We start from the raw sequence: 27,557 nt of genomic DNA, 5'->3' as shown, positions 1-27,557 counted from the left end.
TCACTGCTTTTTCCTTCTAGATGTTCAATCCCCACATTTCCCAGGAATTGAAGTCACCCTTACAGGCCTGTAGTTTAAAGACTCACTTTTTTCCCTTTGTTCTGAAAACTGGAACAAGTTATCTACCTCCAATCATGGGGCACCTCTCCTGCCTTCCAGATTTTACAGAAACCACTGATAGTGACTAAAGAGACTTCTCTGTCAGTTTTTTTTTAATCTTTTGATATATGGTTTATCTGGTTCTTAGTGACTTGAAATCAAAGGATTTTCTCTTAATATCACTCCATTTGTCTTGGGTTTTGACTCTGTCTTTATTATTTTCTATCTAAACTTCCTAGTTTAAAGATAATTTTTATTAAATGAGAAAATAGAATCAAAATAGGAATCAATTGGATAGTTTAGGTCTTGTTCCTTTTGCCCATTATCATTAATTTCTTTCACTCCAAGTGGATGGTATCCATTTTTTTTCTTCCAGTGACAGAGGGCAGATGATTCTGGAGAAAACTGGGGGGACACACACTGAAGCTGGGGCTAGGTGATGGGCAAGGCTTAAAGCAATGGAAATTGACTGGGAACTAGGCTGGGGAGGCAGGAATGTGGCCAAGAACTGAAGGGTGACTGGGGGCAGCTCATGGCTCCCATGGGCCCTACCTCCCACCTTTTTTGTTCATTTCTTTTTGTATACTGGTTCTGTCCCTTCAGTGATCTTTTTTTTGTCCCTAACAGAGTAAAATCTAGGCTCCTTAGCCTAGCTTTAGCCACATTTGAGGCCATATATCACTACACCCTGTGATATGCTTGATAACTTCAACATTCCATGAACACAAATACTTTCTCATCTCTTCCATTGGGTATTTTGTTTTCATGGTTAGACTATGCTCCTCCATCTTCTCAGGACCTCACTGCCACCTGTGGAAAGCCAAAATGCCAGTGCTACTCTGATTACCCCAGTTGGGAATTATTTTTCTCTTCTTAGAACCTTCTTAGTGATTTGTTCCCACCTCTTATATATGCATTATTGTCTGCTTACAATATTTTATGTACTTGTTTTCCCTATTAGATTGTAGCTTCTTCAGAATAATAAATTAATCATATAACAAATCAATAATAAATGAGTATCATACCTTATTTATCTTTGCATCTCTTCTAGCCCTTAGCAAAATTCTTTGCACGTATTAAGTGATTAAAAATGTTTGCTGAATGAATCTCTTAATATTAACATTCCTGAGGAATTTTAATTGCGTTGCTTTTTCCTTAGGGGGATTTTTAGGCTCCTGATAAAGTATCAACTAGAGAATGAAGATAACCCTTCTTATGTAGGTAGGTATATAGTATTTATGCTTTACAGCTTTTTTCTGATATGTTGCCCCATTAATTCAATTTTTTTTTTTTAAGCAATTGGGGTTAAGTAACTTGCTCAAGGTTACACGGCCAGTTATTTCTGGGTGTGGTGCTAAGTATCTGAGCCTGAATTCGATCCCCAGGCCATCCCAACACTGGGGCAGGTGCTCTTACTTGCTGAGCCACCTGGCCACCCCTGACTCAATTTTCTTTTGACTAATTCTAGCCCTATATCATTTAAGAGCACTGGACATTTTCAAAGAGTCTCATACATTTAGTATAGTATACATTTCATGCTTTTAGGCTTTTTGCCAACATTAAGTAGATGACAAGAAAATTGTGCTCTGATTTTTCAAGTTACACATAATTACATTGGGTATGTAAACCAAATTTGTATTATTCATAAAGAATTCACATTATTAAAAGAAAATTTTGTGACTCCTTTATGATATATTTGATAAGCTTTGAGAGAATTACCTCCACATTAATAGACTAGACAGTATATTATTTAGGCCAAAATTTCTAGGGGGTAGATTTCAGTTCTTATCTATCTCACAACAGTCCTGGTAAAATATTTTCCAGCTTTGACTCATCTTAATAGTTGCGTGTTCATTATTAACAATAGTTACACCAGATGAAACACATGCACTAGCCCTAGAATCAGGAGGACCTGAGTTCAAATCCAACCTCAGACACTTAACACTAACTAGCCATGTGACCTTGGGCAAGTCACTTAACCCCAATTGCCCTGCCTTCCCCACTCCAAAAAGCAAAAAATAAATAAGCAATAGTAATCTCTCCATCTTCTGAACACTCATATCACTGTTCATATCTCTAATGTACTTAACATACTGTACTTCATATATTTATTTGATTGAATAAACTCGATACTTAGATCATAAATTCTTATGATGGCAGAAATCTGTTGTAATTATCTTGTAATTCAAAGAGCACCTAGCACTGTACCTAGAACAAAGAATTTGTTCAACTAATATTCATTTAGTGAACCTTATGGGAACCGTTTTCCCTCTGGTGTTTAACTTGGTTGTCAATGGAATCCTTTCTCCCTGCTCACTTACCTTGGATCTCAACTGTCTGATTCCCTAGGGCTTTCTTTTCAAGATTTCTACCAGCAGTGCCGGGAGGCATTTCTTGTTAACAGTGACCTGACACTTCGGGCACAGCTGATTGAATTCAGGGATCACAAGCTTCTAAGGACAAAGAAGGTGAGTCTTGGTGTTGTGGCTTAGGGTGCTGGGGGAGGGCTTCCAGTTACTCAGATGAAGCTTGCCTGTGGATTAAGCCTAATTAGGTGTCCAGTCACCGCACTAGACCACAAAGAATGCCTAAACTGTTGTTATCAAGGATGTACTGAGCACCGTGCAGGTACAGCTGAATAACGGGCAGTGCACTGAGGTGGCCTTCACAGCATACAGTAGAACCAGTGTATCATCAGCTTGGTGTTAAGTGAACATAAAAACCATGGTCAGACCATCCTCTCCCTGTCTTGCAACACTGCTTTCCTCTCAGTAGACCTGCAAAGCATGTGTTTCATTTGGTGTTTTCTTGGCACTTTTTGTATATAACTGTAATGTAATGCCAAAAGAAAGGCAACTTCCCAAGGTTCAGAATACCAGCATAGGTGCTCTCTATTTTATTCAGTGACAAACCAAGAACAGAGAAGATCAAAACATGACATCATTCAAAATACAGCATTTACTAAGTGTGATTAAATAATCTCCAAGTACTACCCCACCCCAGGACCTTCCAATCTTTCAATCAATTACAAAGTCCCTGTTCTAAATACTTCTCCACTCCTAGGCTATACCTTAATTAAGTCCACCACAAAGCCCCTCTTCTCAAATGGAGATTAGTTTCCAAACATAAGGTCAAAAGTTCCCCACCCCTGGATCACAATTGAATCTACCCCAGAGTTACATCAAGTTTAAACACAGCACTTAATACCCAAATGGAGGTCTTTTCTTCATCTTGACAAAAGGCAAGTTCTCAGCAATCTTAGTTCCTGGGGAGACAAGGCTTAGCAAGGCCATAAGATACATTGCCAGTCCCTTCATGAATTTATCCTCTCTCTGTAGAACAGTCCTAGAACCCCTGAACACATTAGCAAAGCCCTCTCCCAGGATTTCTGTAAACATACAACAAGAAAATCCTTCTTCAGGGCTTCTGAACCAACAGAAAGGCTCTCAGACCCCTGCAACAACAGCACTGTCCTTCACCAGTGGACAGTATTCATTCTGTCTGCAGGACAGTCTCCAGACCCCTGCAACAACAGCACTGTCCCTCACCAGTGGACAGTATTCACTCTCTGTCTGCAGGACAGTCTCAGGGCTTCTTAGCCAACAGCCAGGTTCCAGGACTTCTTCAACAACAGGACTGTCTTTCACCAGTGGACAAATCTGGCAAAACAACATCAAAACAGACAAAGTACCAGCAAAATAGCCATGTCTCCTCAGTCCTTGGCAGCTCAGGGGGGCAGGTCTCAAAAGTCCAGGGCAATTCAAAGCGGCCACCAGCAATTCTCTTAGTCTCTCTCTCTCCACAAGGTGCTGCTTCCAAAAAGATCTTCCGCCTCTCTCTAGTGTCTCTCCAAATCTACCTCACCAGCTCCTCCCAGTTCAGGACTTTCTTTTCACATCAACAAGTCCATCCCACAGGTGGGATTAACAAGCTCTGGGTTTTAACACAATCAATTTGAAAACCAAGCCCAATACAGGGGAATCTCCACATTCCATTACTATCACAATAACTTGTATATTTTAACTCTTAATAAAGTTTGAAATGTAAGGAAATTAAAAACTTGATATAGTTATTATAGAAGGAAGATGTTGGCTCATTATTTGTGGCCACATGTGTTCTCTGACAGAGCAAGAGCTTGTTTCCATTTTGTTATTGTTCAGTCATTTTCAGTTGTGTCTAACTCTTCATGACCCTATTTGGGATTTTCTTGGCAGAGGTACTGGAGTAATCTGCCATTTCCTTCTCCAGCTCATTTTACAGATGAAAAAACTGAGGCAAACAGGGTTAAATGACTTGCCCAGAGTCACACAGCTAAAAAGTGTCTGAGGCTGGATTTGAACTCAAGTCTTTCTGACTCCAGGCCTAGGGCTCACCACCTTCTGCACCACTTATCTGCCCCATACTTTTCTATTAAAATGGAACTTTAAAAATGTAGTTTGTTGTTGAGATGAATCATCTCTCTCATTTGCTCCAGCCTAATCCTGATTTTGTTTTTATATACTTTAGGGAACGGATGGAGTAGAGTATTTGTTAATTCCTATTGACACTGGGACCTTGACTGATTTCTTGGAGAATGAGGACAAAGAGGCTTGAACATTTCCTGTGAACACGAATCTCCTGTGGCAACTATTATAAAGGGCTGCTGTAGAGGGACCTATGCTCCACTTGCTGCCTCTATAACCAAAAGCACTATGTTTACTTACCAGCAGTAGATTATTTTTCCAGCATGCAAGATTTAAAACTCTGGACAGTATGTCATAAAATGTAATTCTTTTGACTGGTCTGAATGGTCTGCTTAAGTGATGCCATCTCAAGTACAATGCCTAAATGCTCAAACTGGAGAAAACGTGCCTTTCATTTATTACCTCTCTGGAGACTCTTGGCTGGATAGAGCAGTTTGCTCAGGGAGTATTCGAAACTGAAGGTTTTGGATTTCATTTTATACTAGGGAAGATGATATACTTAATTTTCTGAGGGCCTTTTTAAACAGTCCCAGAACTGACTGTTTTGGAAGCATGCTGGTTCCAGAGTATGAACTACTGAGGTATGAGCATCCACTAAGTCTGTTTCGTCTGCAGGTCTGTATCTCTGAACTGCTGTGTGCAATGACAGAATTTAAAAAGTAGTTTTTATTGCTGTTTTTGCTGCTGTTGTTTTAAAGCAGCAAACACTAAATGTAAATTTTGGAAGGAATAGGAAATGGTTCTTTTCCACCCTTTTGGCTTTATACTAGATGTGAGAGGGGTGGGGGAGACGTTATTTATTTGTAGGGGGGGACAAATGTAAAAGATGGGTGGAAGGAATATATAGGGTGTCCTCCATATCAAGGGGCACAGGAATCATGGTAACGCAGAACAGTGTCTGTTACCTAAAACAAGTGGGAGGCCAGACTAGAACAGGAACTGAACTCTTCAGTTAACTTTTAATAATTTTGCTGGTGAATAAAAAATTTCAGTATTCCTGTATTTTGACTTTTTCTTAACTGTAGTTCATCACTTTCATAACATACAGGTAAGTTATTTGATAGTACTGTTTTAAACTTAATTTCCATTAATGAAAGCAGATGTCTTTTTTTATTTTACAGTAAATGAGAAATAAAACATGAAATAAATACCTTATGGATGTTTAGTGGAGCTTTTGTTCTTAGGTATGAAAGAAAGCAGAAGACTCACAGATACCTGCTTTGTGGAAAATGAGAGCTACAGAGGTCTTTTTCCACCTCTTGTAGAAACTTCTGTTTTGTCAGTCAGCTTACAGAATATCATTTACCAGTATATTCAAGTAGCCCTTAATTGTCGTAATTCAGTTTGTTGGTGTAGAAGACACTTAATAGCTTACTGGCAGACACTTTAAAGTAGTTAGATTGGCTTATTTGTGAATCAACTACTAAGTGCTTTGCTGTGGTTTTTTTTTTTTTTTTTTTTTTTTTTTTTGCTTTTTGGAGGGCAATTGGGGTTAAGTAACTTGCCGCTAGTATTTTTGTGTGGGTGTTAAGTGTCTGAGGCTGGAACCGAACTTGGGTCCAACTTGGGCCAAAACTTTATTCACTGCGCCACCTAACTGCCCCCTTTGCCGTGGTTTTTTAACTGAGCTATCTCCAAAGAGAGTGAAAAGTCCAAACATCATTGTGAAGGACACCTTCAGTGACCAATTTTATATTGATGAAATGTGGCTTCAGTGAATAGGAGCACACCTGATGGAGGAAAAGGGGGGGGAAAAAGACATTAAAAGGTAACATGAAGCCTGTAGAACGTGTATATAGTGGCCAGGCAGTCAGCCCTCTAGATGAGTACCTGCTTCTGACTCTTATGCTTGTGATTATTTGATGTTACTTCCTTATCCTCACTCACTCAAGCTCCTGGGTCTTTGAAATAGATCATGGCCCTGGAAAGGGGAAACTCCAGAAATTCTCATGCTTTATTGAGACATGAGCGTAATCCAGAATTCCCAGAGGCTTTGTGAAGTCGAATATAAACTCTGACAGGTCCAGTGAAACTAAAAAGGCTTTACTACCAGACCCAAGAATAACAACCCTTGGTTGCCTGAGAACCAATCTGATTTTACCAGCTTCAGGAGACTTGAGTTTTTCTTCCACAAAACATGTAGAAAACTGAGTTAAATTTAGAGGGGTCATAATCCTATACTGGTGAAGAAAATTCTCACACTGATGAACATAGAATCTTAAAGTACTGACCTTATACATAGTGCTATAAGTACATATTAATAAAATGTAGTAACAGTAATAGTAATAATAATCACAAACAGGAACACCAAAAAGCAACATTTCAACAGTATATCATGGATAATAGGGAGAACTCAACTTAAATGTGCATGAAGAGAATCTTTTGAAATCTGTTGAAATTCCCCCTTCATCTTCTTCAAGTGGTGGAAGTAAACAGATGTAGAATTGGGGTATAGTGAAACTCAGTTGCTGAGCCAGTGGGATTTGCTTAAATGTTTGTGTTACAAGAAAGATCCATGAGGAAATTTATAAAAATTTATTAGAAAAAATTTTTTAAATGTGTTGCAAGGCCAGTACTTAAAGTATTACTCTAAATCATAAGTTCTCAGACATTTTTGGTCATGGACCCCTTTTTCAGAACAATGTTTTTAAATGCATAAAATATGTAGAATTACAAAGGAAACCTAATGTAGTTAACGTTTTTTTTTTTTTTAAGTTAGTAGACTCAAGTATTCTAGGTAGTGATTTTGCTGGACATGTCTTTTTATTTTTTTTTTAAGCAATCGGGGTTAAGTAAGTTGCTCAAGGTTACAGGGCCAGTTATTTCTGGGTGTGGTGCTGAGTGTCTGAGCCCGGGATTCGATCTCCAGGTCATCCCAACACTGGAACCGGTGCTCTTACTCGCTGAGCCACCTGACCGCCCCTAAGCAATTGGGGTTAAGTAACTTGCTCAAGGTTACACGGCCAGGTGTTTCTGGGTGGGTGCTAAGTGTCTGAGCCCGGGATTCGATCTCCAGGTGTTCTCAACACTGGAGCCGGTGCTCTTACTTGCTGTGCTACCTGGCCGCCCCATGGACATGTCTTTTTAAAAAGTAGAACCTTGAAATAACTTTTATCTGACTTTTGCTGGTTATGCTTCAGAATATATCCTCTGCATTCTAGGGGATAGAATGATTCTTGAAGGTCCAACCTGAATGGCCACCCATGAGGTAACAGATGATGGGTAGCTTTGGTACTAATTCTTGGGGAATGAATAAAGTGTGTAGGAGGATTTCATATTTAGTACCTTCCTTTTTCCTTTTTGACCATTAGCACTGCTACCAGAATTTTCACAGCAGTTAAAACAGTTAAGAAAAGGGGGAACAAACTTGTTTCCCTAGTTCCTCTTAGTTGAGAAGTGCAAAACTTTACTATATTTATGAAGTAATTTGAAGTTGGCTTAGCTGAACTTGACCTGTTCTTAATGCAAGTTACAGATATTTGGAAAGCAAAACGTTGTGGTAATGGCTACGTTTTTGCCTAGCTTTTCCCAGAATATACTTAGAAATTCAGTGAGCTCCATAATTTTTGTAATTGTTGAGCCATCTGTGCAACTTTCTGGAAAGAGCAAATAAAATTCAAAACTATATATAGAAAGTAAAAAATCCTTTTCAGTGGTACTTTTTTTTTTTTTTAAGCAATTGGGGTTAAGTAACTTGCTCAAGGTTACATGGCCAGTTATTATTTCTGGGTGTGGTGCTGAGTATCTGAGCCTGGATTTGATCCAGGTCATCCCGACACTGGAGCTGGTGCTCTTACTCGCTGTGCTACCTGGCCGCCCCTTCAGTGGTACTTTTATCGAAAGAGATTCAGTATCAATTAGGAGGTATATATTAAGTGCCTATTATGTGCCCCAAGCACTGCTAGATTCTGGGGATACAAGGACAAAGAATGGAAATAATCCCTACTCATGAAAATCTTACATTCTAATGGGCAAGACAAGTACATATATATATTCAGAAGTGTGTGTGTCTGCATATATACACACGTTTATTAAGAATAATTGTCAAGAAAACAAAGATTAAATACAAGGTAGTTTAGTGGGGGTGGATCAATAGGTGTTGGCGGTAGAAGTGGGGGAGAGTGTGAGGAAGGGATGCCTTTTTTTTTTTGGTGGGAGGAGAGGCAATCAGGGTTAAGTGACTTGTCTAGGGTCACACAGTAAGTATTTGAGGCTGAGTTTGAATTCAGGTCCTCCTGACTCCTGGGTCAGTGCTCTATCCATTGTGCCATCTAGCTGCACAGAAGGGATGCCTCTTGAAAGGAGGAGTGTGATTCTAGGAGGAAGTAGTGAGAAGGACAGTGTTCTAGGCATGCCAGTGCAGAGGCAGGAAGATGAGACAGGCAGTGTGTGAAAAGGGAGAGGCCAGATTGGCTAGATTGCAAAAGGCTGGGAAAAAATAGGATTGGATCTTAGAAGTAGTATGCTGCTTGTGTGCAGGGAGAGAAGTGATGTGGTCAGATCTCTTAAAGTTCCTTTGGCAGCTGTGTGTTGGATATAGTGGCATAGGGAGGAGCTTGAGGCATGGAGCATGATTACAAAGGGGTGAGGAGAAAAAGTGGAGGCAGCCTTTTCAAAGTTTGGCTGAGAAAAGGAGAGATTTTGGTTGATAGCTTGAGGAGATGAGATAGTAGGCAAAAGAGTAGGTATTTTTAAAAGATGGAGGAAACTCAGGCAAGTCTGAAGGGAGCAGTGTAGGAAGAGGCCAAAGATGATTTAAATAGAGGGCAGCACGACTGCTTGTAACATACTGGAAAAGCTGTAGGATGGAACAGAAGAGTGTGTTAAGTACTTGTTGCTGTGCACTGTGCTAAGTGTCGTGTTACCAAAAAAAAAGCCCTTTTCAAGGAGTTCAATTTTAATGGGTGGAGGTGGCACATCACAGAGGGTCAGCTTCAAGACAGATAGGTAGTAGAAGGTCTGGTAGACTTGAAGGGAGTTAAATCCCAGTGGTCCACTATCTTATCTTCAGGACTGTAATTGCCAACTTCCCTTCCCATCATACAAAGCAGTGTGAGAAGCCAAGTCCCCAACAACTGTGGGAACGGGAGAGTGAATCAGAATCATGCTGGGTTCTAAGTTACCCCTGGCAGGGATTGGTATCTAGCAAGATACAGATGTACAGTGCCTGTTGGTATATGGGCAGTAGGGAAGAAGTAGGGGAAGGACGTCTGCCCATAGTTTGGTCTTGCTGGGCTCTCTTGACTAGCTCTTGTGGGGATTAAGAAAGGCTTACTGTAGAAGGGCAGCTAGGTGGTGCAGCAAATAGTATGCTGTGCCTGGAACCAGGAAGACTCAGCTTCCTGAGTTCAAACCTGGCCTCAGATACGCATTAGATGTGTGACCCTGGGCAAGTCACTTAGCCCTGTTTGCCTCGGTTTCCTCATTTGTAAAATGAACTGAAGAAAATGGCAAACCACACCAGCATCTATGCCAAGAAAATCCCAAATGTAGACACGAGTGAACAACAAAAACTATAGAAGGTGGCAGTTTATTAATAGTGATGCCTATTATGTTAACAAAGTACTGATCACCTCAGTACAGCCAGCAACCCCAATGGGAGTGAATCCTATTTTTTGATGTACGGGAATGGGTGGGGAAGAATGGGTTGGCATTCTGGTGTGGCTAATCATACCCCTCTCTGACAATTAAGGAATACTGTTTTATGGCACTCAACTGCCTCTTGTAGTCTTGGTCAGGGGACCAGAACTACCCAGTTTGATCCCCCCTTAGTGGAGGTCAAGCCTACTCTAACTGCACAAAGATAGGCAAGAACTGATGACTTGTCTTTTGAGGGATGACAGCTGGTTGGAGCTTACTGACAACAATCAGATGTCCCAGGGACTAACTACACCAGTGATAACATTCTCTCCCTTTTAACCACACCTTTAAAACTACTTGGAACTAGAAAACACCACATGCTTGAGCTTAACTCCAGAACTGAGAAATGTGACTTGACAAAATGGGGAATAGAATTAATTATTAAATAATATAGAATCATTTTAATTTCTTCAGTGATGCCTTACTTTGTGAAAAGGAACACACACTGGAAAGACTTTACCCTCCATGAGCTTATGTTACAGTAGTGTGGTATAGAATATTTTAAGTAAAATGTAAGCTAACACTGAGAGAAATATCAGTAGAGCAAAGTATTAGACTACTTGAAGCTACTTTCCAATAATGCTTTCAGAAGCCAATTTTCATATTCTTTATTAGGGTTTTTAATAAAGTTCATTAGTCTTCACTAAGGACTCAGTGAGCCAGTTCACCAGACTACATGAAAATGAACCATTACAGGAAACACCATTTTGAGGTGGACCAACTCTTGTTCTTGTTTAGGATTCAATGAATCCTAATAGTGCAGCACCCCAGATGGTTTCTGGGCTGTTTCATACCACCTGAAGAGGGTCTCTGTCTGTCTCTGACAAGATAATGTTGACCTTATTCTCTAGGTGGGCTGCCAGTGTATCCTGAAGTTCTGATAGGAAGCCTCGTTCAGTGTTGCTGTGTTCACAAAGAATGACATTTATCCCTTGGGCAGCAGCATCAAGGACATCATGGTGTGACATCTCACCTATCAAAAGAAGAGATACCTTAGGTGAAACATATACTTAAGGGTCAAGTAGGCAAACTTTTGAACATTTCAGTGCCACAAATTGGCAAAGAGCAAAGCCTAGAAGGATCCACCAGGATCCCTGCAGTGGCTTGGGGAAGCTGATTAGTCCACACGGAGCAAGCACTTGCCTGGCCTTAAATCCCAACTTCATCTTCATTTGGTCTGGGAGGACTAAGGGACCATCAACACAGAAGGGAGACACTCATCACCCTTGGAAACTACAGCAGTGGTATCCCTCCAGTACCACACAGGCAGGCGTATACTTCTGTTCTAGCGCATCCTTGTAGTACTGAGTTTTTCTGCCCCACATAGGCCAGATAACTGTTTTACTGTAAGCCCATCCCTCTATATTTATGTAATTATGTGTGTTGTGTCTGTACCTGTCTATATTTAGCTTATGTATATATGTCTAACTATATCCAACTATCTTCAATTCCTTAATATATACTTGTGGGATTTGAAGGTGAATTCATTGCTTTTCACATCCGGGAGGGAGGTGCCTTGGGATATTTGAGGAGGATGACAAGTTCTGGGACTTGTAGGATTGCCTCCGAATCCTCCAATTCTGAGGATTCTTAACTGTATTTTCCATTCAGAAGGTATTTGATGTGAACAGCATAATGCTGAATCCTGTTTGGTAGCTGTCTCTATTTCCTCTCAATCTCTTTGTTTCTCTCTCCTGTATTCCTCTTAAATTCACATTTAGGGGCAGGCCTAGCAGCAGTGAGGGCCCTTTTGAGGTTGTGTAACACAAATCTGTAGTGAAGCCAATCAGAATGGTTTAATGATTTTCTCCACCTTTGTTGAGTAGCCTGTGTGCAGGAGTAATCCAAGTGTTCAAGAATGCCATAAAATGTGACTTCAAAATCACTTGCTTTAAAGAGATGTCAGAAGATGTGAAGAAATTTGGTTTGGACATTTCTCTTTGTAGAAAAAAAAATACTCAAATTAAGAAATATAAATAAAAACTTTCTGCCAGGCAGGTTTGTGCCTAGAATGCAGAGTGCAGTATAGTTTTCCTTCCATACACCCCTTTTAGACTGTAAAGTGTGTGTGTGGGGGGGAGGGGGAGGTACATTTTAGGTTATTTGTATTCTTCATTGTACCTTGTACACTGTAGCTGTTTGATATTTTATGAGAAAACCCCATATACTTTTCCCATGTGTACTTTTAAAATTGAGAACATTCAATTCAAAGAATTAAAAATCCTTTAAAGCTATACCATGTTGTGTTAGGACCTATTTCTCCAAAACAGGGATTAGTTTTTCATAAATGGCAACAAAACTGTCCTGTCTCCCTTGAGCAATTTCATGGTCACCTATATTAAAAGTTTCATGTGGAATCAGGGCCCCTCCAAATTATGGATGGCTGAAAAACCATGGGAGTAACTATATCCTACCCAGCTGACAAGATGTATTTCTATGAGATAGGGGGTGCAAGCCTGTATCTATACAATTTTTAAGTGTCACTTTAGCCTGTTACATATCCTTGTGTTAGGACAAAGTAAACTTCCTTTTTAAAATTTATCAAAGACTCATATCTCATCTCCAAATCAAACCTGAGCAGGGTGCTGGTGTGAGGCCTGCCCCTAAATGTGAATTTAAGAGGAATACAGGAGAGAAACAAAGAAGAGACTTGAGAAGAAATAGAGACAGCTACCAAAACAGGATTCAGCATTATGCTGTTCACATCAAATACCTTCTTAATGGAAAATACAGTAAGAGGAAAAGTCAGGTTTGAAAATAATGATTGCTAAAATCCTTCTTCTACCTCTAAATGTTAATTGCTGCTAATTTAGTGAGAAGGCAGAAAAGCAAACTGATTTATGAACGATATCCCCATCTTGTGGCCATTTATGGCATTATTGCTAAATATTTTTTAATCCATGTTCTTTTTAAAAAAGAAATCGATGAACAAGCATCTCATATGCAAGGCACTAAGACCATAAAGAAAAACAAAAACAGGTCCTGACTTACATATATTAGAATATCACATAGAACTTACATTCTACTGGAGACGACACACCTGTACCAACAACAGACACAGAATGGACAGGGGATGGCGCTAGCAGCTGCAGATGATCCTGTAATCCTATATGACATGAGACTTGATGCAAGTGTTTGTGAGGGTGTGGAATGGGCAGACTCGAGCCTCTAGGCTGAAGAGCATAAATGCCAAGAAGTAGTGGTTTCAGTGATGACATCTACTACTGTTTTTCATCATCTCCCTGATCTTCAGTCCCCCTTCTCTGCTACTCTTCTCCCTTCCCAATCTGCACTTTACACTGGGCCAGTTCTGCCCAGTACTATCCAATACTCCTTTAAAAGGACTCTCTCCAAACCCCATGGAAAAACAGAGGAGGCAGCTGGCAGCACTGAGTTTAGAGAAGGCAGCTGGTGGGCAGAAGTGCTAGGCTTGTGTCCTGAAAGTGGTGATTCTGTGATGGGCCTTGTACATCAAAGGTATTAAAATACTGACTCAATTCTAGTGATTAATCATTTTTAATGTTAAATGTTTAGATGATTTCTTCCTTCTACAAGAAACAGTAGCTCTCCTGCCAGTTTGAGTGCAGTTCCTTTTGTAAAATAAACTATTTATTTAAGGCCTAGATGGGGGAAGGAGGAGGCTGCAGAATGAAGAGATGCATACCTGTAAGGTAAAGATCTGCTTCCACACCCTGAAGGACACTGCTCCCAGAACCGGCACACAAGGCTACTACTTTAACTTGCGACTCTTTGAAGAAACAGCAAATAAAAAACAAATTATCACTTTTATTTTAATGATGAATAGCAGAGCAGTAACTGAATCCAAATGCAATAGAGACTATCTCTTGGTCTCCCTGATAATAAAGTAATCTTGGTTTTAATAAAAACCTGGATAAAAGTAAACAATATAAATGCATCATTTTTCTTGAGCTTAGGTGATGGGACCCATAACAGCAGAAGACTTTCCCTTCAGAACTAGAGAAGAAATCTTCTCTCTCACATGGAACAGTATACAACAAGCCTCTTAATAGCTGCCCCAACGCCTTATGTTTGTAAAGCAATTCATAATTTTCAAAGCACTAGTATACATTATGTAATTTCTTTTTCCTAAGTTTACCACAAAATTGTAAGGTAGGAATGTAAGGCATTACTTTGGTTTTAGAGATGAGAACATCTGGAGAATAACTTTGAGGTTAGTGAATCAAATGCAGGTGTCAGGACTAGAATCCAGGTTACTAATTTGAATTGCAAGTTGCAAATCACTAATAATTAGAGAAATGCAAACTAAAATAACTCCAAGGTTCCATTTCACACCTATCAGAATGGCAAAGCTGACAAAAAGGAAGGAAATGATAAATATTGGTGGGGCTGAGGGAAAACAGGCATATTTAGTGTAGCTATTCTGGAAAGCAATCTGGAACTACGCTGCAAAAGTTACTAAACTGTATACTCTGACTTGGTGTTAAGGTACTGTTCCCCAAAGAAAAGGGAAGAAGATTCACCTATACTAAAACATTTGCAGCAGCTCTTTTGGAGTAGCAAAGAATTGGAATATATAGGGGTATGAATGAATTGGGGAATGGCTGAACAAATTATGAATGAAATGGAGTAGTAGTGTGTGACATAAGAAGTGATGAAGGCGGGGCAGCTATGTGTCAAAGTGAATAGAGCACCAGCCTTTAAGTCAGGAGGGCCTGAGTTCAAATCCAGCCTCAGGCACTTGAAACTTAACTAGCTGTGAGAGCTTGGGCAAGTCACTTAACCCCAATTGCCTTGCCTTCTCCCCTTCCAAAAAAAAAAAAAAAAAGAAATGATGAAGGGGATGGTTTCAAAGAAATGTGAGAAGACTTGTGTTAACTAATGCAGGGGAAAGTGAACTAAATGAGAAGAACAGTTTATATAATAACATCAACAATGTAAAAACAACTTTGAAAGACTTAGAAGTTCTGAACAACGCATTAACCAACCATGATTCCCCAGGACCCACTGATGAAGCATGCTCCCCACCTCCTGAGGGAGATAGGTGATAAAAGTCTGGGTGCAGAATGATTGGTTGTCCTTTGTTTTCAAAGAGGACCAAAATGACATCACTATATGAGAGTCAAGTTCAGTGTGTCTGACTGGCTGATGAGGCCAATATGAGTTCAGAATGCTCTAAACAGTTGGGGCACAAATAGCCTATGTGAACACTGTGCAGAACAACACATTTGTACATACAAACGTATATTGATGTATATGGACAGGACTTATATGGAAATTTGTTTAGCATGACCGCATATTTGTTAAAAGGATTTTTCTTAATTTTTCAATGAAGACGGGAGTGAGAAAAATACTTAACTGAAAAAAACTTTACACAACTCTGCAACCTAGAAGAGGGTATTTTTTTTTTGGATAGGTTTGGCCACATTTTCTTTTAATAGTTGACCTCTACCAAGAATTCTCTTAAGTAAACTAAAATGCCAAGAATCCATAATCCAGAAATCCACTCACTGAGCCTCAGGCTGAAAGTCCTTTAATTGTTTCTTGTGAATGGGTTTAACCTATAATTCATTTAAGGCAGAATTTTCTTATGTCTACTTCAGTGTAAGTGTTTGTTCCTAAAAGTCCTGGGAGAAGCCAAGAGAGAGGAAAAGTCAGCATAAGCATCATAGACTAGGTTAGATCACCAGTATCATTTCACTAAGGTACACGCCAGAACTGTTAAGATTTATTTTAACTAATCATTCGTTTTATTTTAAAAGCCATGACTCATGAGCTGCTAGCAAGTCTTTCATTTATTTATTAGGATGAATATATCCCAGAGTTTTAACATTACCCCCAGAGAAATTATCGGTTGAGCGATGTTCCTGTTTACAAACTGGCATAACAAAGTGTACATGTGTTTACCTAAGGTCCTTCCTACTCCAAGAGCTAGGCGGATATGGGTCAGTTTTAGGTGACCTTTGATTCGTTCAATCATGGTTGCCAAGGAGACAGATTCAGCCAGTGTGCATAATCTTCCCATCCCAGTATTCAGAAGCAGAGGCTGAGGAGAAACAAAATTTTCAAAGACTGCAGGTACTCAGGTCATTATTAAGGTGCATTCTTCAGATGTTTCTCTGTCTTATTTTCCAGAAAGAAAATTAATGTACTTTTATGAAGGTATTGTTAATGCTATTTCCTAAAGAGTATACCCAAATTTCAAAATATATTTGTGAAGTGTACATTTTCCCTTTTCTAACAGAGTTCAATACTCAGTCTTCTCTTCTGTGTTTCCCTTCTGCCTTCATATCTATCACTCTGTAGATTCAGGAAATGAAGAGCAATCTATAAGGAAGAACTGGTGTTATGTTTGTCTAGGTGCCATGGATGATCAGTTACTTAATGACAAACATCAGTGATTTCTGATATTTATTTTTGTTTGTAAATATATGAGGTAGCTCATTTGTTTACGAATGCTAAAAGTAAATATATTCATCATAGTGAGTATAGTAGGACAGATGAGGATAAAGTTCTCAATTGTCATTCAACTCAATAATTAAAACTTATTAAAGAGAAAAAAGGGGAAGCCTCTATTACTGCTATTTTTGTCTCTTAGAAACAAATCCTAGTTAACTAACAACCCATTAATACAATTCCTGTGTGTATTAAAAGTCATCAACCAAAACTTTGAAATGAAAGAAAAGAGCATATTTATTACTTTCTCCAGTGACAGGATCTCAGTCTTCTGATAAAGATGACTATTTTCAGAGAGAAAAGCCACCACTTGCAGCAATGCTTTCTGAGTACAGTTCAAACTGACTCGTATTTGTTCTTCTCCATCATTCCTAGGGGGGAAAAACACCTCCATAGTTTAAGATAAATATATGTCAAACATATACTTTGATTTCAAAACTAGATTCTTAGAGGACAATGCACTGCATTTCCTAAATGAAAATACTGCTAGTGAAGAAATTATCTCAAAAAAGTATTTTAGGGGGCGGCCAGGTAGCACAGCGAGTAAGAGCACCAGCTCCAGTGTTTGAGAAGACCTGGAGATCGAATCCCGGACTCAGACACTTAGCACCCACCCAGCAACACCTGGCCATGTAACCTTGAGCAAGTTACTTAACCCCAATTGCTTAGGGGCGGCCAGGTGGCTCAGCGAGTAAGAGAGTAAGAGCACTGGTTCCAGTGTTGGGATGACCTGGATCAAATCCGGGCTCAGATACTCAGCACCACACCCAGGAATAATAACTGGCCACGTAACCTTGAGCAAGTTACTTAACCCCAATTGCTTTAAAAAAAAAATTATTTTAGGTTCACAAACAACCAAGCATTCAGCCCAAATTAAGTCCCAGTTATTTCTAAAACAGATAAATTCCCTAGAACAGGGCTTCTTAACCATTTTTTTGCCCTGGTCCCCTTAGACAACCTGGTGAAGCCTACAGACCCCTTACTGGAATGTTTTTAAACACAAAATACGCTGGATTCAAAGGTTAGCGAAAATAAAGATAGAATTTTTTTTCCTATCCAGTTCACCTATCTCCTGTCACATATCCCTTGTTCTAGAATCTCTGTATATAATTTGGTCCTCATGTGAAGAAATAGTTTAATATGTCTTAAAGTACTAAACAGTGTGACTTCCTGCATGCAATCTGGTCTTCCTGAATCCAGTCTCTCTCCCTTTCAGTCCATCCTCCATGGCTCTGTCAGATAATCCTTAAGTGTCAGTGCAGCTCTGATCTCTGTCCCTCCTCTGCTCCAGAAGCTTTGGTGGCTCCCCCTTGTCTTTAGGCTGAAATAAAAGCTTCTCAATTTGGAATTTAAATCCCTTTACAATTTGACTCAAGTGTCTCTTGCCCTGTTGACAACATATTACTTCTTCAGCTAAACTGGCTTTCTTGCTGTTCCCAAGAATCAATCCATGTCCTGTCCCCATGTTTTTGCATGCAGTATTCCCATACCCAGAATGTTTTTCCCTTGTCTACACCTCTTTAGAAACCCTACTTTCCTTCACTTTAGCTCAAACTGACCTCTTCTTCAAAAGCCTTGCCCTGATTGCTCAAGTGGTGGTGCTTTCCACACCCTACTCCAAACACTGTAGGAGCTGTTTTTAAAATACGTCCTGTGATATTATAATACATCATTCTATAATGTATCTGTGAACATGAATCTGTCCTCACTAGAACACAAGCTTTTTTGAGGCTCTTGTGCCTACATAGTGCATGGCACATAGAGCAGGTACAAAGTAACTACTCAGTGGTTTATTAATGTTAACAATTAAGAAAATGTGGAAGGGGGGACTGCTAATAGTTTTCATCTTTTCAAATGACTGGCTTTCTTTCACTTAAAAATTTTTTACTGGGGCAGCTAGGTGTCAAAGTGAATAGAGCACCGGCCCTGGAGTCAGGAGGACCTGAGTTCAAATCTGGCCTCAGACACTTGACACACTAGCCATGTGACTTTGGGCAAGTCACTTAACCCCAATTGCCCTCCAAAAAGCAAAAAAAAAAATTATTGATAATTTCATTTCCAAATATGTCCCTCCCTTCTCTCCTATTGGCAAGTCATTATAACAAAGAAATAAAAAAGAGAAAGAAATACTGGCTTTAATTTTTAGAAATAATCTTCATCAGGCACCTCTCACCTTTAAAGAGGTAGAAGACTATGGATGTGTAATACTACTTATAATTTCTTTTTTATTTTTTTTTTAAGGGTTAAGTAACTTGCTCAAGGTTACATGGCCAGTTATTTCTGGGTGTGGTGCTGAGTATCTGAGCCCGGATTTGATCCAGGTCATCCTGACACTGGAACCAGTACTCTTACTCTCTTACTCGCTGAGCCACCTGGCTGCCCCTAAGCAATTGGGGTTAAGTAACTTGCTCAAGGTTACACGGCCAGGTGTTTCTGGGTGGGTGCTAAGTGTCTGAGCCCGGGATTCGATCTCCAGGTGTCCTCAACACTGGAGCCGGTGCTCTTACTCGCTGTGCTACCTGGCCGCCCCACTACTTATAATTTCACACTTTCTTTGCTATGTGGGATGCCCCTTTCAGACAGGGAGAAGGGGCATTTAGGAAATGTAGGTAAGGTTAAAAACAAAAAAAATCAATAAATTTAAAAAATACTATCAAAGAATCTTAACTATTTTTTAGAAACCAGAAAGTCTTAAGTAGGGGTCCATAAAGGCACTTCTCATGAGCAAAAAGTAATGTTAAAATGGGCCAACTGGAAGCAGTGACTTTTAGAAATAGCTGTCTAGGAGTTTACAGAAAGAAAAACCTAGAAAACCACTTCTCTGAAATGTATTTAATTGTCACTTTTGAGTAACACTCACATTTTCATTTTCCACATAATATTTCAATGTGTCAGAGGAGATTCCCTGAAGTGACTGTGGGGATGAGACAGTGAGGCTTCCCCATCCAAAGCCCCATAAAGAACAGGCCTTCAAAGAGTTGAAACTGTTACAAGTTATTCCTGGACAACAATAATAGTCCCCTCTTCTTCCTTTCCCCACCCTGAGGATTCAATGTTAAAATGAGTATAATAAGGACCTTTCTTATTTAAAAACTCCGATCCAAAAGGCCCCTTTATAGTGGCAGCATATTACAGGCTTCCGTCTTTTTAAGAAGCTATGATTCTAGTCTTAACGTTTCTCATAGTGTGCAGGCGTCTATGATTCCTAGCTTGGCACACGCCTTGTTACTTTTTATGATGCTTCCAATATACTAAGTCAGCCTCTGCGTTCTAAAATGCCCAGTAGAAGATCTGGTTATGGAAGGAAACATTTTGAAAGTGGTACAATAAAGAATCAGAATTCCTGGGTCCTAGCAAAATAGACATCTGTGTGGTGATATTTAAATGTTTTAAATCCTCAGGAATGGAAAGCAGAAAACATGGTGATTTTTCTTATATTTCATGGTCTGTGTTTTGGAGTCATTCTATAGGTCTATTCTTCTTCGACCTCAACAAAGTTAGATACATGTATAATCATCCTATACAAGAGAAAATTGTTTATTTTAAAACTATAAATTAATGAGTGCTACAAATATCTTGGGAAAAATAAATAAGAAATAAAAACTTAATACCTAGCAGAGAAGGTAGTTATTGAAACTTCCGGTATCTCTTTCATTGCAGACATGAATTTGTCCATGCTTTGGGTGTCATTTATATTAAACTCCACTCGATGGGTTCCTATTGTTGGATAGCTGGGAGCTTTTGATGGATGTATTGGAAGAGAGGTACAACCTCCTAAAAAAAGTGCAGAACATAGGAAGATTCTTATTACATTGAAAACAAAGACCTTCTGCTAATGTCTTTCTGCAGTGGCTCTTCTTGGTATGGATGGACTATTGCCCTGTATGTCTAAGGATCTGTCCAGCTAAGTTCAGAGAAGTTCATCACCCAGTTATCTACAAGGTTTAGAGTGGTTGTGGGCTCAGTCAATTGTAGTAACCATGCCAGTAAAATCATGGAACCCTTAAATGCTGTGTACTGAAGTACAAACCAAGAGAGGCAGAGAATACTGGGGCAATTAATAAACTTCAATATAATACTAGTAAATAACACATGAAGTTTCCATTAAGTTCGAGATTCAGAGAGATATTAAAAATCATATTCATTTTCAGAAAACCTTTGAAGAGCAGAAATATCTGGAAACAAAAAAGGAAGATTTTTCTCTAAATCTAATTTAAACAAGGCTTTGAATCAATCTGCAAAATCTTCTATTTGTTAGGTCATTCATTAGAATTATTCCTTGGTATACAAGGACTGTACTTGTGGGAAGTCTGGTTGTCCTAATGCGGATCATACTGTCAGAATGACTACCTTCAGCTACTGGAAAAATCAAACATTAAATAAAAGAGTTAACTTAAAAGTAGAGATACTATCTTTACCTCTTCATGGTAGGATTGAAATTGTAGCTTTCTCCCACAATATCTAGCAAAGCACTCAATAAGTACTTGTTAACTGATTTATGAAGGGTTTTTTTATTCAAGTCATTGCTTTATTGGGATAGTTTTTTTCATTTTTAAGTGCAATTCAACTAGTATATTTCATTACCAATTTTTTACAAAGATTTTAAATAATCAAAATGTCTATCTCTTGCAACTGTCAAAAGCAGTCAAGTTGTAAGGGAAGTTACAATGAGAAAAGTTAAAATTTTCAGGTTTGTGAAGGGAAATTTAAAATTCCAAGAAATGAGAAAATTCTTACCAAGTCCTTTTGCTAACCAGTTGTTGACTCCCTGGGGTGAAGCATCATAGGCAGTATGTGGAGAGTAGATACCAACTCTATTCTCCAAAGCCCGTATCACCAGACGCTCCTTCCATGTTTTCCAAGTTAAACGCTTGAGTGGTCGGAAAATAGGTGGATGATAGGAGAGAATAAGATCTGCCTTCACGTGGAGCGCCTCCTCCATCACTTCTTCAGTCAGGTCATTTGTCAGCAAAAGTGTCTTCACTGTATGGGGTGGGCTTGGCTCCACCAATAATCCAACATTGTCCCAGTTTTCAGCTAATGAAAGTGAGGCAAAGTCATTCAATGATGAAACCAGAGTTTTCAGATCCATGAAGGGACGTGAAGGACTGCTGAGCAAGAACTGGAGAGCCTGGAACTTTCTACTGACTAAGAACTGGGGAGCTTGGAACTTCTGGGAAACCAAACGCACACATGATAACAACATGCAGAAAGTATGTGAGACTCAGGATCTGAAATCACAAAAACAGGAAATGGAAATGTAAACGATATTGTATGTCTATTTGACTTAATCCCCTACCCCCTTCTCTTCAAGGACCAATTCAAGTCCCACTGCCTTCTTAAAGCTTTGACCCATGACTCTAAACCAGTAATTACTCCCTCTTTTGTACTCCTGCACCTCTAATTATCATTAGTGCTTTAGCATTCAAAAAGGAAGCTGATTTAGTAATTATTACTGTATTTGGAGTCAAAAAAACCTGGATTCAAATCCTGTCTCTGAGACACACTGGCTGTGTAATCTTAGGAAAATCTCTCTCTGAATCTTAGTTGCCTCACATACTAAACGGGGAAAATCCCTGTTAAACTCATCTCAGAGGGTTGCTGAAGCTCAAATGAGATGATGAACATAAAGCATTTTGTAAATTTTAAAATCCTATGGAAAAGTCACTATTATTTAGTAAATTCTACCACATTATTACTGTTGCCTTGTTACATATATATTTGGTCTCCCCAACTAGGTTGTAAGCCTCTTCAAGATAAAATCTTTTGTGCCACTCCCTAAGGCTTTTTAAGGATGACTGAAAACATAGGTATGCAATGAGTATTTGTTAAGGATGAGTATTGGGCAAATGGATCTATAGACACTGCTTTAACCTCTGGATACTTCTACTGGCCCATATCCAAACTGTAAATAATAGTCAGTATTCCAGACTAAAACTCTTTGGTTCTTATAAGTTCTCTTTGCTTATCAATAGGTATTTATAATTTCCGACCTGGCAGTCCACTTCTCGGTACATTTCTATCACTGTCACATCCAACCCTCCCCCCACTCCCAGGCACCTCCCCATTCCACCCTCCTTTTCAGTTTCCTCAGGCACTTGTCTGACTATTGAGGGCAGGGACTATCTTTTGTTTTTGTATCCCTGGCGTCTAGCCCTGTGCCTGGAACTTGGTAGATGCTTAATAAATATTTATTGATCTAGTAAGACCCTATTATGTTCCAGTCCACGAGATAACAGTTGAAAGGGGAGAAAAATGTACATGTAGAGGTTTGCACAAGATGGACAGAAGATGATTTAGGTGAAAGCACAGGCAGCTGGGAAGATCAGGAAAGGCTTCACTTAGGAGCTGGCACCTGAGCTGAGCTGTGAAGGAAACTAGAAACCGTAAGAGGCACAGCTAAGGCTAGTCTGGATAAACCACGGTGTGTGAAGGAGAGTGACGTGTAACAAGACCAGAAAGGTAGGATGGGGCCAAGCTGTTTAGGGTTTACATGCCAGTTTGTAGTTGATCCTACAGATGCCTTGGAGCCCCAACAGCTTACTGTGTGGTCAGACACAATGGCAGCTGTGAGGAGGCTGGACTGGAGTGGGAGATGCCTGAGGCAGGGAGAAATTAACTAAAGGGTGGCCATGTAACTAAATAGATGAAAGATGTGTGAAGGAGGTAGTAGCAGCAGGATTTAACAACTTATTGGAAATGTGGAAGGAAGGGAGAGTGAAAAATTAAAGGTGACACCTACCTGGAAAACCTGAGTGACTATAGGATGATAGTGCTCTTGAAAAAAACAGGGAATTTGGGAAGAGAGGTAGGTTTGGGGAGAGTTCTCTTGGTTCTCCTCCTACCTGACTATTGCTTCTCAGTCTCTTTGACTGGATCTAGATCTATGTCAAATCACGAAAAAAAGTTTTGCCCAAAGCTTTGTTCTCTTCTGAACTCCTGTCATCTTATCTCACTTGGTGATCTCAATCAGCTTTCACTGGGGTCATCTTCTTCTCTATACAGATGAGTCCCAGAACTATATATCCAGCTCTGGTCTCTCTCCCAAGATAGGCATCTCAAACTTCACATATCCAAAACAAAGCTCATCTTTTTTGCCCATGCTCACCTCTCTTCTCAACTTCCCTATTACTACTGAGTGTTCTAGCATCTCTTTTAGCCACTCAGCTTTCATTCTTGCTATCATCCTCAATTCTCACCCCACAAACCCAATCTGTCTCCACATCTTGCCGGTTCTACCTTCATAATTTCTCCAATATATGACCCCTTGTTTTGAATCATAGAACTATCCTCCTAGTTCAGGCCCAAATCATTTGTTGCCTGGACTATTACAGTAACTTTCTAGTTGATTTCTCTACTTCAGCTTCCCATTCCAACCCATCCTCAATCTGCTGTCAGTGATTTTCCTAAAGATTAAGTTTACTGTCTCATCTTCCTTCTACCTACAATTCCCACTCAGTGAACTCCCTCAATGAACTCAGTAGCTCCCTCTGACCTTCAGGATCAAATATAAAGTCCTATGGTACTTAAACCCTGTAGTTATCTGACCTCTTCTTACTTTTCCAGTCTTCTCAGACTTGACTCCCATCCACAAACTCTACAATTGAGCCATAATGCTCTATTTGCTGTTCCTTACATAGGATACCCAATCTCCCATCTCCATGCCTTTGCACTGGCTGTGTCCCATAGCTGGAATGATTTCCCTTCTTACCTCTGCCTCTTAGATTACTTGGTTTCCTTCAAAATACTCAAAAGCTACTTTTTGTAGGAGTCTTTTTCCAGTTTCCCCAAATGCTAGAACCTTCCCTTCTAACGTTGCCTTCTATCTGTTCTTTAAGTACCTTAAATAGTTGAAAATAGTTGACATGTTGTCTCCTTTAGAATGTAAGTTTGTTAAAGGCATGGGGAGCATTTTGCATTTTCTTTGCATTCCACAGTTTTATTATAGTACTGACACATGATAAACACTTAATAAATACTTGTGGATGGTTTTAGACATGTTGAGTCTGAGCTAGTATCTATGGTACATCTAGTTCCAAGTGCTGAAGCTCAGGAGACTTATGGCTGTATATATACATCTTAGAGTCATTAGCACAGAGAGTAATTAAACTTTGGGGAGTTGAATGAGATCAGCTCACAACCTAGGAGTCATCCTAGACTCCTCATTATCTTATCTCTTCTTGCCCTCACCTCCCAAACACATCAATTGTCTTTCTAAGGTCCATCTATTTCACCTTCAATACACCCCCCTTCTCTCCTCTGACACTTTGGTGAATGTTTTTATTACCTCACAAGTGGACTGTTTTGGTGGGTTATTTTGGTTTGGGTTTTTGTTTTGTTTTGTTTCTTGTGTAATATGTTATTATAATAACACAATACAAAAGTTGTGTTACAATAATTATTACAATAGTTGTGCACTGGGGAAGAGAGGGAATAAGACGTTAATAAGATGTTCCAATACAAGACAAAGTAGAATCTGAAAGCAGTGAAATATAATAAGTACTGAGTGGAAGCATACAGAAAGCACCAAAAAGTCTCTTTCAGCAAGTTACTTTTGGCTTGAGATGAAGCCTTAGTGATATATTCCTGAACACAATAGAACTGCATATTGGTGAAATGCCCTCTGATAAATCACCTTGTTTCCACAGTTGCAATTTCATACCCAATTCCTGTCAAGGTGGGTAAAGATTTTATTCTAAGAATCAGCCAAAAAAGAAACCTTTTCCCCTCTTGAGTTTTGTTATTTGGCTGAGTATTTAATTTCCAGGAATTAACTCCCTCCCCTCCACACACACACACACACACACACCACACAACTGTTCATTTTTCTCCTTCAGGAATGTGATCTGAAGAGTATGGGTAAACCTCTGATGCAGGCAACTCCCTCTAGTGCAGCAGGACCTGCAACTTGTTTACAGTATATAGTCTTAATGTGGCTTGGGACGTTCAATTAAATTAAAAAAAACATTCAGTACGCGCCTAACTTTCGGCGAGGCATATCCTAACAACTAGCATTTATGCACTTTACAAATCTCACCTCGTTTTATCCTCACAACAACCCTGAGATGAGGAAACTAAAGCAGAGAGGCTAAGTGATTTACCCAAGGAAACAAAGCTACGAAGGGTCTGAGGCTGGGTTTGAACTCAGTTCTACACGTTACCGAGCTGCCTCATAAAACAAGTTACGCGTTAAAAGCAAGGCTGGAACTCAGATCATCCTGAGGTCCACATAAATCCCAGGAGAAACAGCCAAACCAGCATAGCTACACAACGCCAACAGTTTGCATTTAATAAATCATGCATATTTTAACAAACCTTGCCTCTTGCGAGCCCTTTGGGGCAAAGTTGTCGCTTCGTCTCCGCTGGCGGCGACTGCGGCGGCTCTCTGGTCAGGATAGTCGCTCTCCTAGTCCCGCATCCTTTCTTAATTAGGTCTTGGCAGCGGCCGAGGAGCCCCAGCCCCTGTCCCCGTAACCTAGGACAGCTCCTAGCCTCAGTTTAGATTCCACTAGGTCCCCGAGACCCCTTCCACCTCTGATAGTTGTGCAGTTTAGCCTCAGGAGACTCGGAATGGAAGCCTAGGCTGCAAACTCCTACAAGACCTGTCACCGCTCCCCAGATGGAACGCGACAAGACGCGTCAATGGGAGTCAATGGGACCAGGACGCCTCACCTGGGCCTCGTTCTCGTTACGCCCGCCCACCTGGGAGCCGCTGCCGCTTCCGGGGCCAATCACTACTTCCTCCGCGTTGGGGCAGGAGCGGAAGTTGCCCTTTCTCCTTTGTGCGTCGGCCTTACTCTCTTCCGGTCAGCTTGTTTTGGGGTCCAAAATCTTCTTTCGCGTTTGGAACTCTGGAGCGGTGGGGTAAGCCTGGGGAGAAATGCTTCGGGTTGGGGACGGAGGGGAGGAGAGAGAACGGGAGGTCGAGGGGCCTGCGTAGAGACACAGGGAGGAGAAGGAACTTCATTTTCGGGCCCCCTCCCTCCATCCCAATCCCCGCGAGAGTTTCGCTAGACTTGGCTTCATGTTCCCCTGTTTTAAGCGTGAAGTCTTAGTGCTGTTCTGTAGCCTGAGGAGGCAGGGTCAGGGACTTACGGGATGCTACCCTTCCTCACTGGAGCTGGGTTGTCATGGGACTAGAGCTGCCACCGGTTTAGGCCACCTCAGGGGAGGAGGGTCTTAGCAGTACTAGTAGTAGTACTAACGTCTCATTCTCCTACCCCCAACACCATATCCAGCCCGTCTCTACCGCCTGCAACAACCACCACCTACGGTATGTGCTGGCATTTGAGGACAAAGATGAGTCGCGAGGGATTGGGTTGGGTCAGCAAGTATTTAGCAAGCCCACTATATGGCAGGCTTGTACTGTGCTAAGGCGCTGGAGGTACCAAGAAAGGCAAGAGACAGGACAGCTGTAAAAACTCATCCCTTTCCTGCCTGTGTGTGGTCTTTTTACATCTACCTGGCCCTGCTTCTGGAATCCCTACCCAGCTGGAGTATCAGATAAAAAGTGGCTTATAGCATGATAAAGCAAGTAGAATAAAAAGAGGTTTATCGCAAAATGGCAGTTTGAGAGTGGGAAGGGACTGGATAGGACAGGAGGACAATGGTCCTCAGATTTTTTGGTCTTTGGACCCTTTAAGCTTTTAAAAATTGAGGGCTCCAAAGAGCTTTTGTTTATGTGGGGTATAGCTATTGATAATACAGCATTAGAAATTAAAACTGAAAAATGTTTAAAATATTCATTTTAAAATAATAGTAAAATGGGTGGCGCAGTGAGTAAAGCGCTGGCTCCGGAGTCGGGAGGACCCAGGTAAGGTTCTGGCCTCAGACACTTAACACCCCACCCCCACCCCCCCCAACACACACACACACACACACACACACACACACACACACACACAAACTAGCTGTGTAACC

General features: G+C 40.3%; 3 protein-coding genes across 14 annotated transcripts in view; 2 read left to right on the top strand and 1 right to left on the bottom strand.

Annotated features, from left to right (window-relative positions):
* ORC2 (origin recognition complex subunit 2) overlaps positions 1-5,564 on the top strand; it is a 54,969-nt gene extending 49,405 nt beyond the window's left edge. For all 3 annotated transcript variants that reach the window (XM_069068753.1, XM_069068752.1, XM_069068751.1), the window contains 3 exons: positions 1,259-1,320; positions 2,449-2,567; positions 4,606-5,564. In XM_069068753.1, coding sequence (XP_068924854.1) covers positions 1,259-1,320; positions 2,449-2,567; positions 4,606-4,692 — 268 coding nt within the window. In that variant the 3' untranslated portion in view covers positions 4,693-5,564. The remainder of the gene's footprint in view (positions 1-1,258; positions 1,321-2,448; positions 2,568-4,605) is intronic.
* Positions 5,565-10,794: 5,230 nt separating this feature from the next.
* Positions 10,795-26,446, bottom strand: NIF3L1 (NGG1 interacting factor 3 like 1). 3 transcript variants are annotated; one of them, XM_069068742.1, is made up of 7 exons: positions 26,310-26,446; positions 21,375-21,868; positions 20,249-20,411; positions 16,882-17,008; positions 16,089-16,227; positions 13,867-13,950; positions 10,795-11,175 (listed from the first exon to the last, which is right to left on the bottom strand). In XM_069068742.1, exons 2-7 carry the CDS (start codon positions 21,841-21,843, stop codon positions 10,991-10,993), a joined length of 1,167 nt encoding a protein of 388 aa, XP_068924843.1. In that variant the 5' UTR covers positions 21,844-21,868; positions 26,310-26,446; the 3' UTR covers positions 10,795-10,990. The 3 variants fall into 3 exon arrangements, with proteins under 3 accessions (XP_068924843.1, XP_068924840.1, XP_068924842.1); XM_069068739.1 differs by having other exon boundaries at positions 25,953-26,329; XM_069068741.1 differs by having other exon boundaries at positions 25,958-26,329.
* PPIL3 (peptidylprolyl isomerase like 3) overlaps positions 26,191-27,557 on the top strand; it is a 16,396-nt gene continuing 15,029 nt past the window's right edge. For 2 of the 8 annotated variants that reach the window (XM_069068747.1, XM_069068743.1), the window contains exons 1-3: positions 26,193-26,501; positions 26,876-26,910; positions 27,397-27,450. In XM_069068747.1, coding sequence (XP_068924848.1) covers positions 26,280-26,501; positions 26,876-26,910; positions 27,397-27,450 — 311 coding nt within the window. In that variant the 5' untranslated portion in view covers positions 26,193-26,279. Of the gene's footprint in view, positions 26,502-26,875; positions 26,911-27,396; positions 27,451-27,557 lie in introns of all 8 variants that reach the window. The other 6 variants (XM_069068750.1, XM_069068745.1, XM_069068748.1 and 3 more) reach the window with 5 other exon arrangements.

This window comes from Petaurus breviceps, unplaced genomic scaffold (assembly GCF_028583685.1).
Source record: "Petaurus breviceps papuanus isolate PSGF00001 unplaced genomic scaffold, PetGlider_PUasm1.0 90769, whole genome shotgun sequence".
Classification (NCBI taxonomy): domain Eukaryota; kingdom Metazoa; phylum Chordata; class Mammalia; order Diprotodontia; family Petauridae; genus Petaurus; species Petaurus breviceps.
Note: the sequence above shows the minus strand (reverse complement) of the source record. Positions and strands in the feature narration are given on the sequence as shown.

Bases quoted from the DNA above. Each gene is read 5' to 3' on its own strand.
- NIF3L1 (XM_069068742.1), bottom strand. From the start codon at position 21,843: ATGTTGTTATCATGTGTGCGTTTGGTTTCCCAGAAGTTCCAAGCTCCC. The intron at 16,228-16,881 runs GTAATAAATATG...GTTTCTCCTCAG, and splicing joins AGATCCTGTCACTGGAGAAA to CCTCTGCTTCTGAATACTGG. The intron at 13,951-16,088 runs GTAAACACATGT...GTTTCTTCAAAG, and splicing joins TGGAGTAGGAAGGACCTTAG to AGTCGCAAGTTAAAGTAGTA.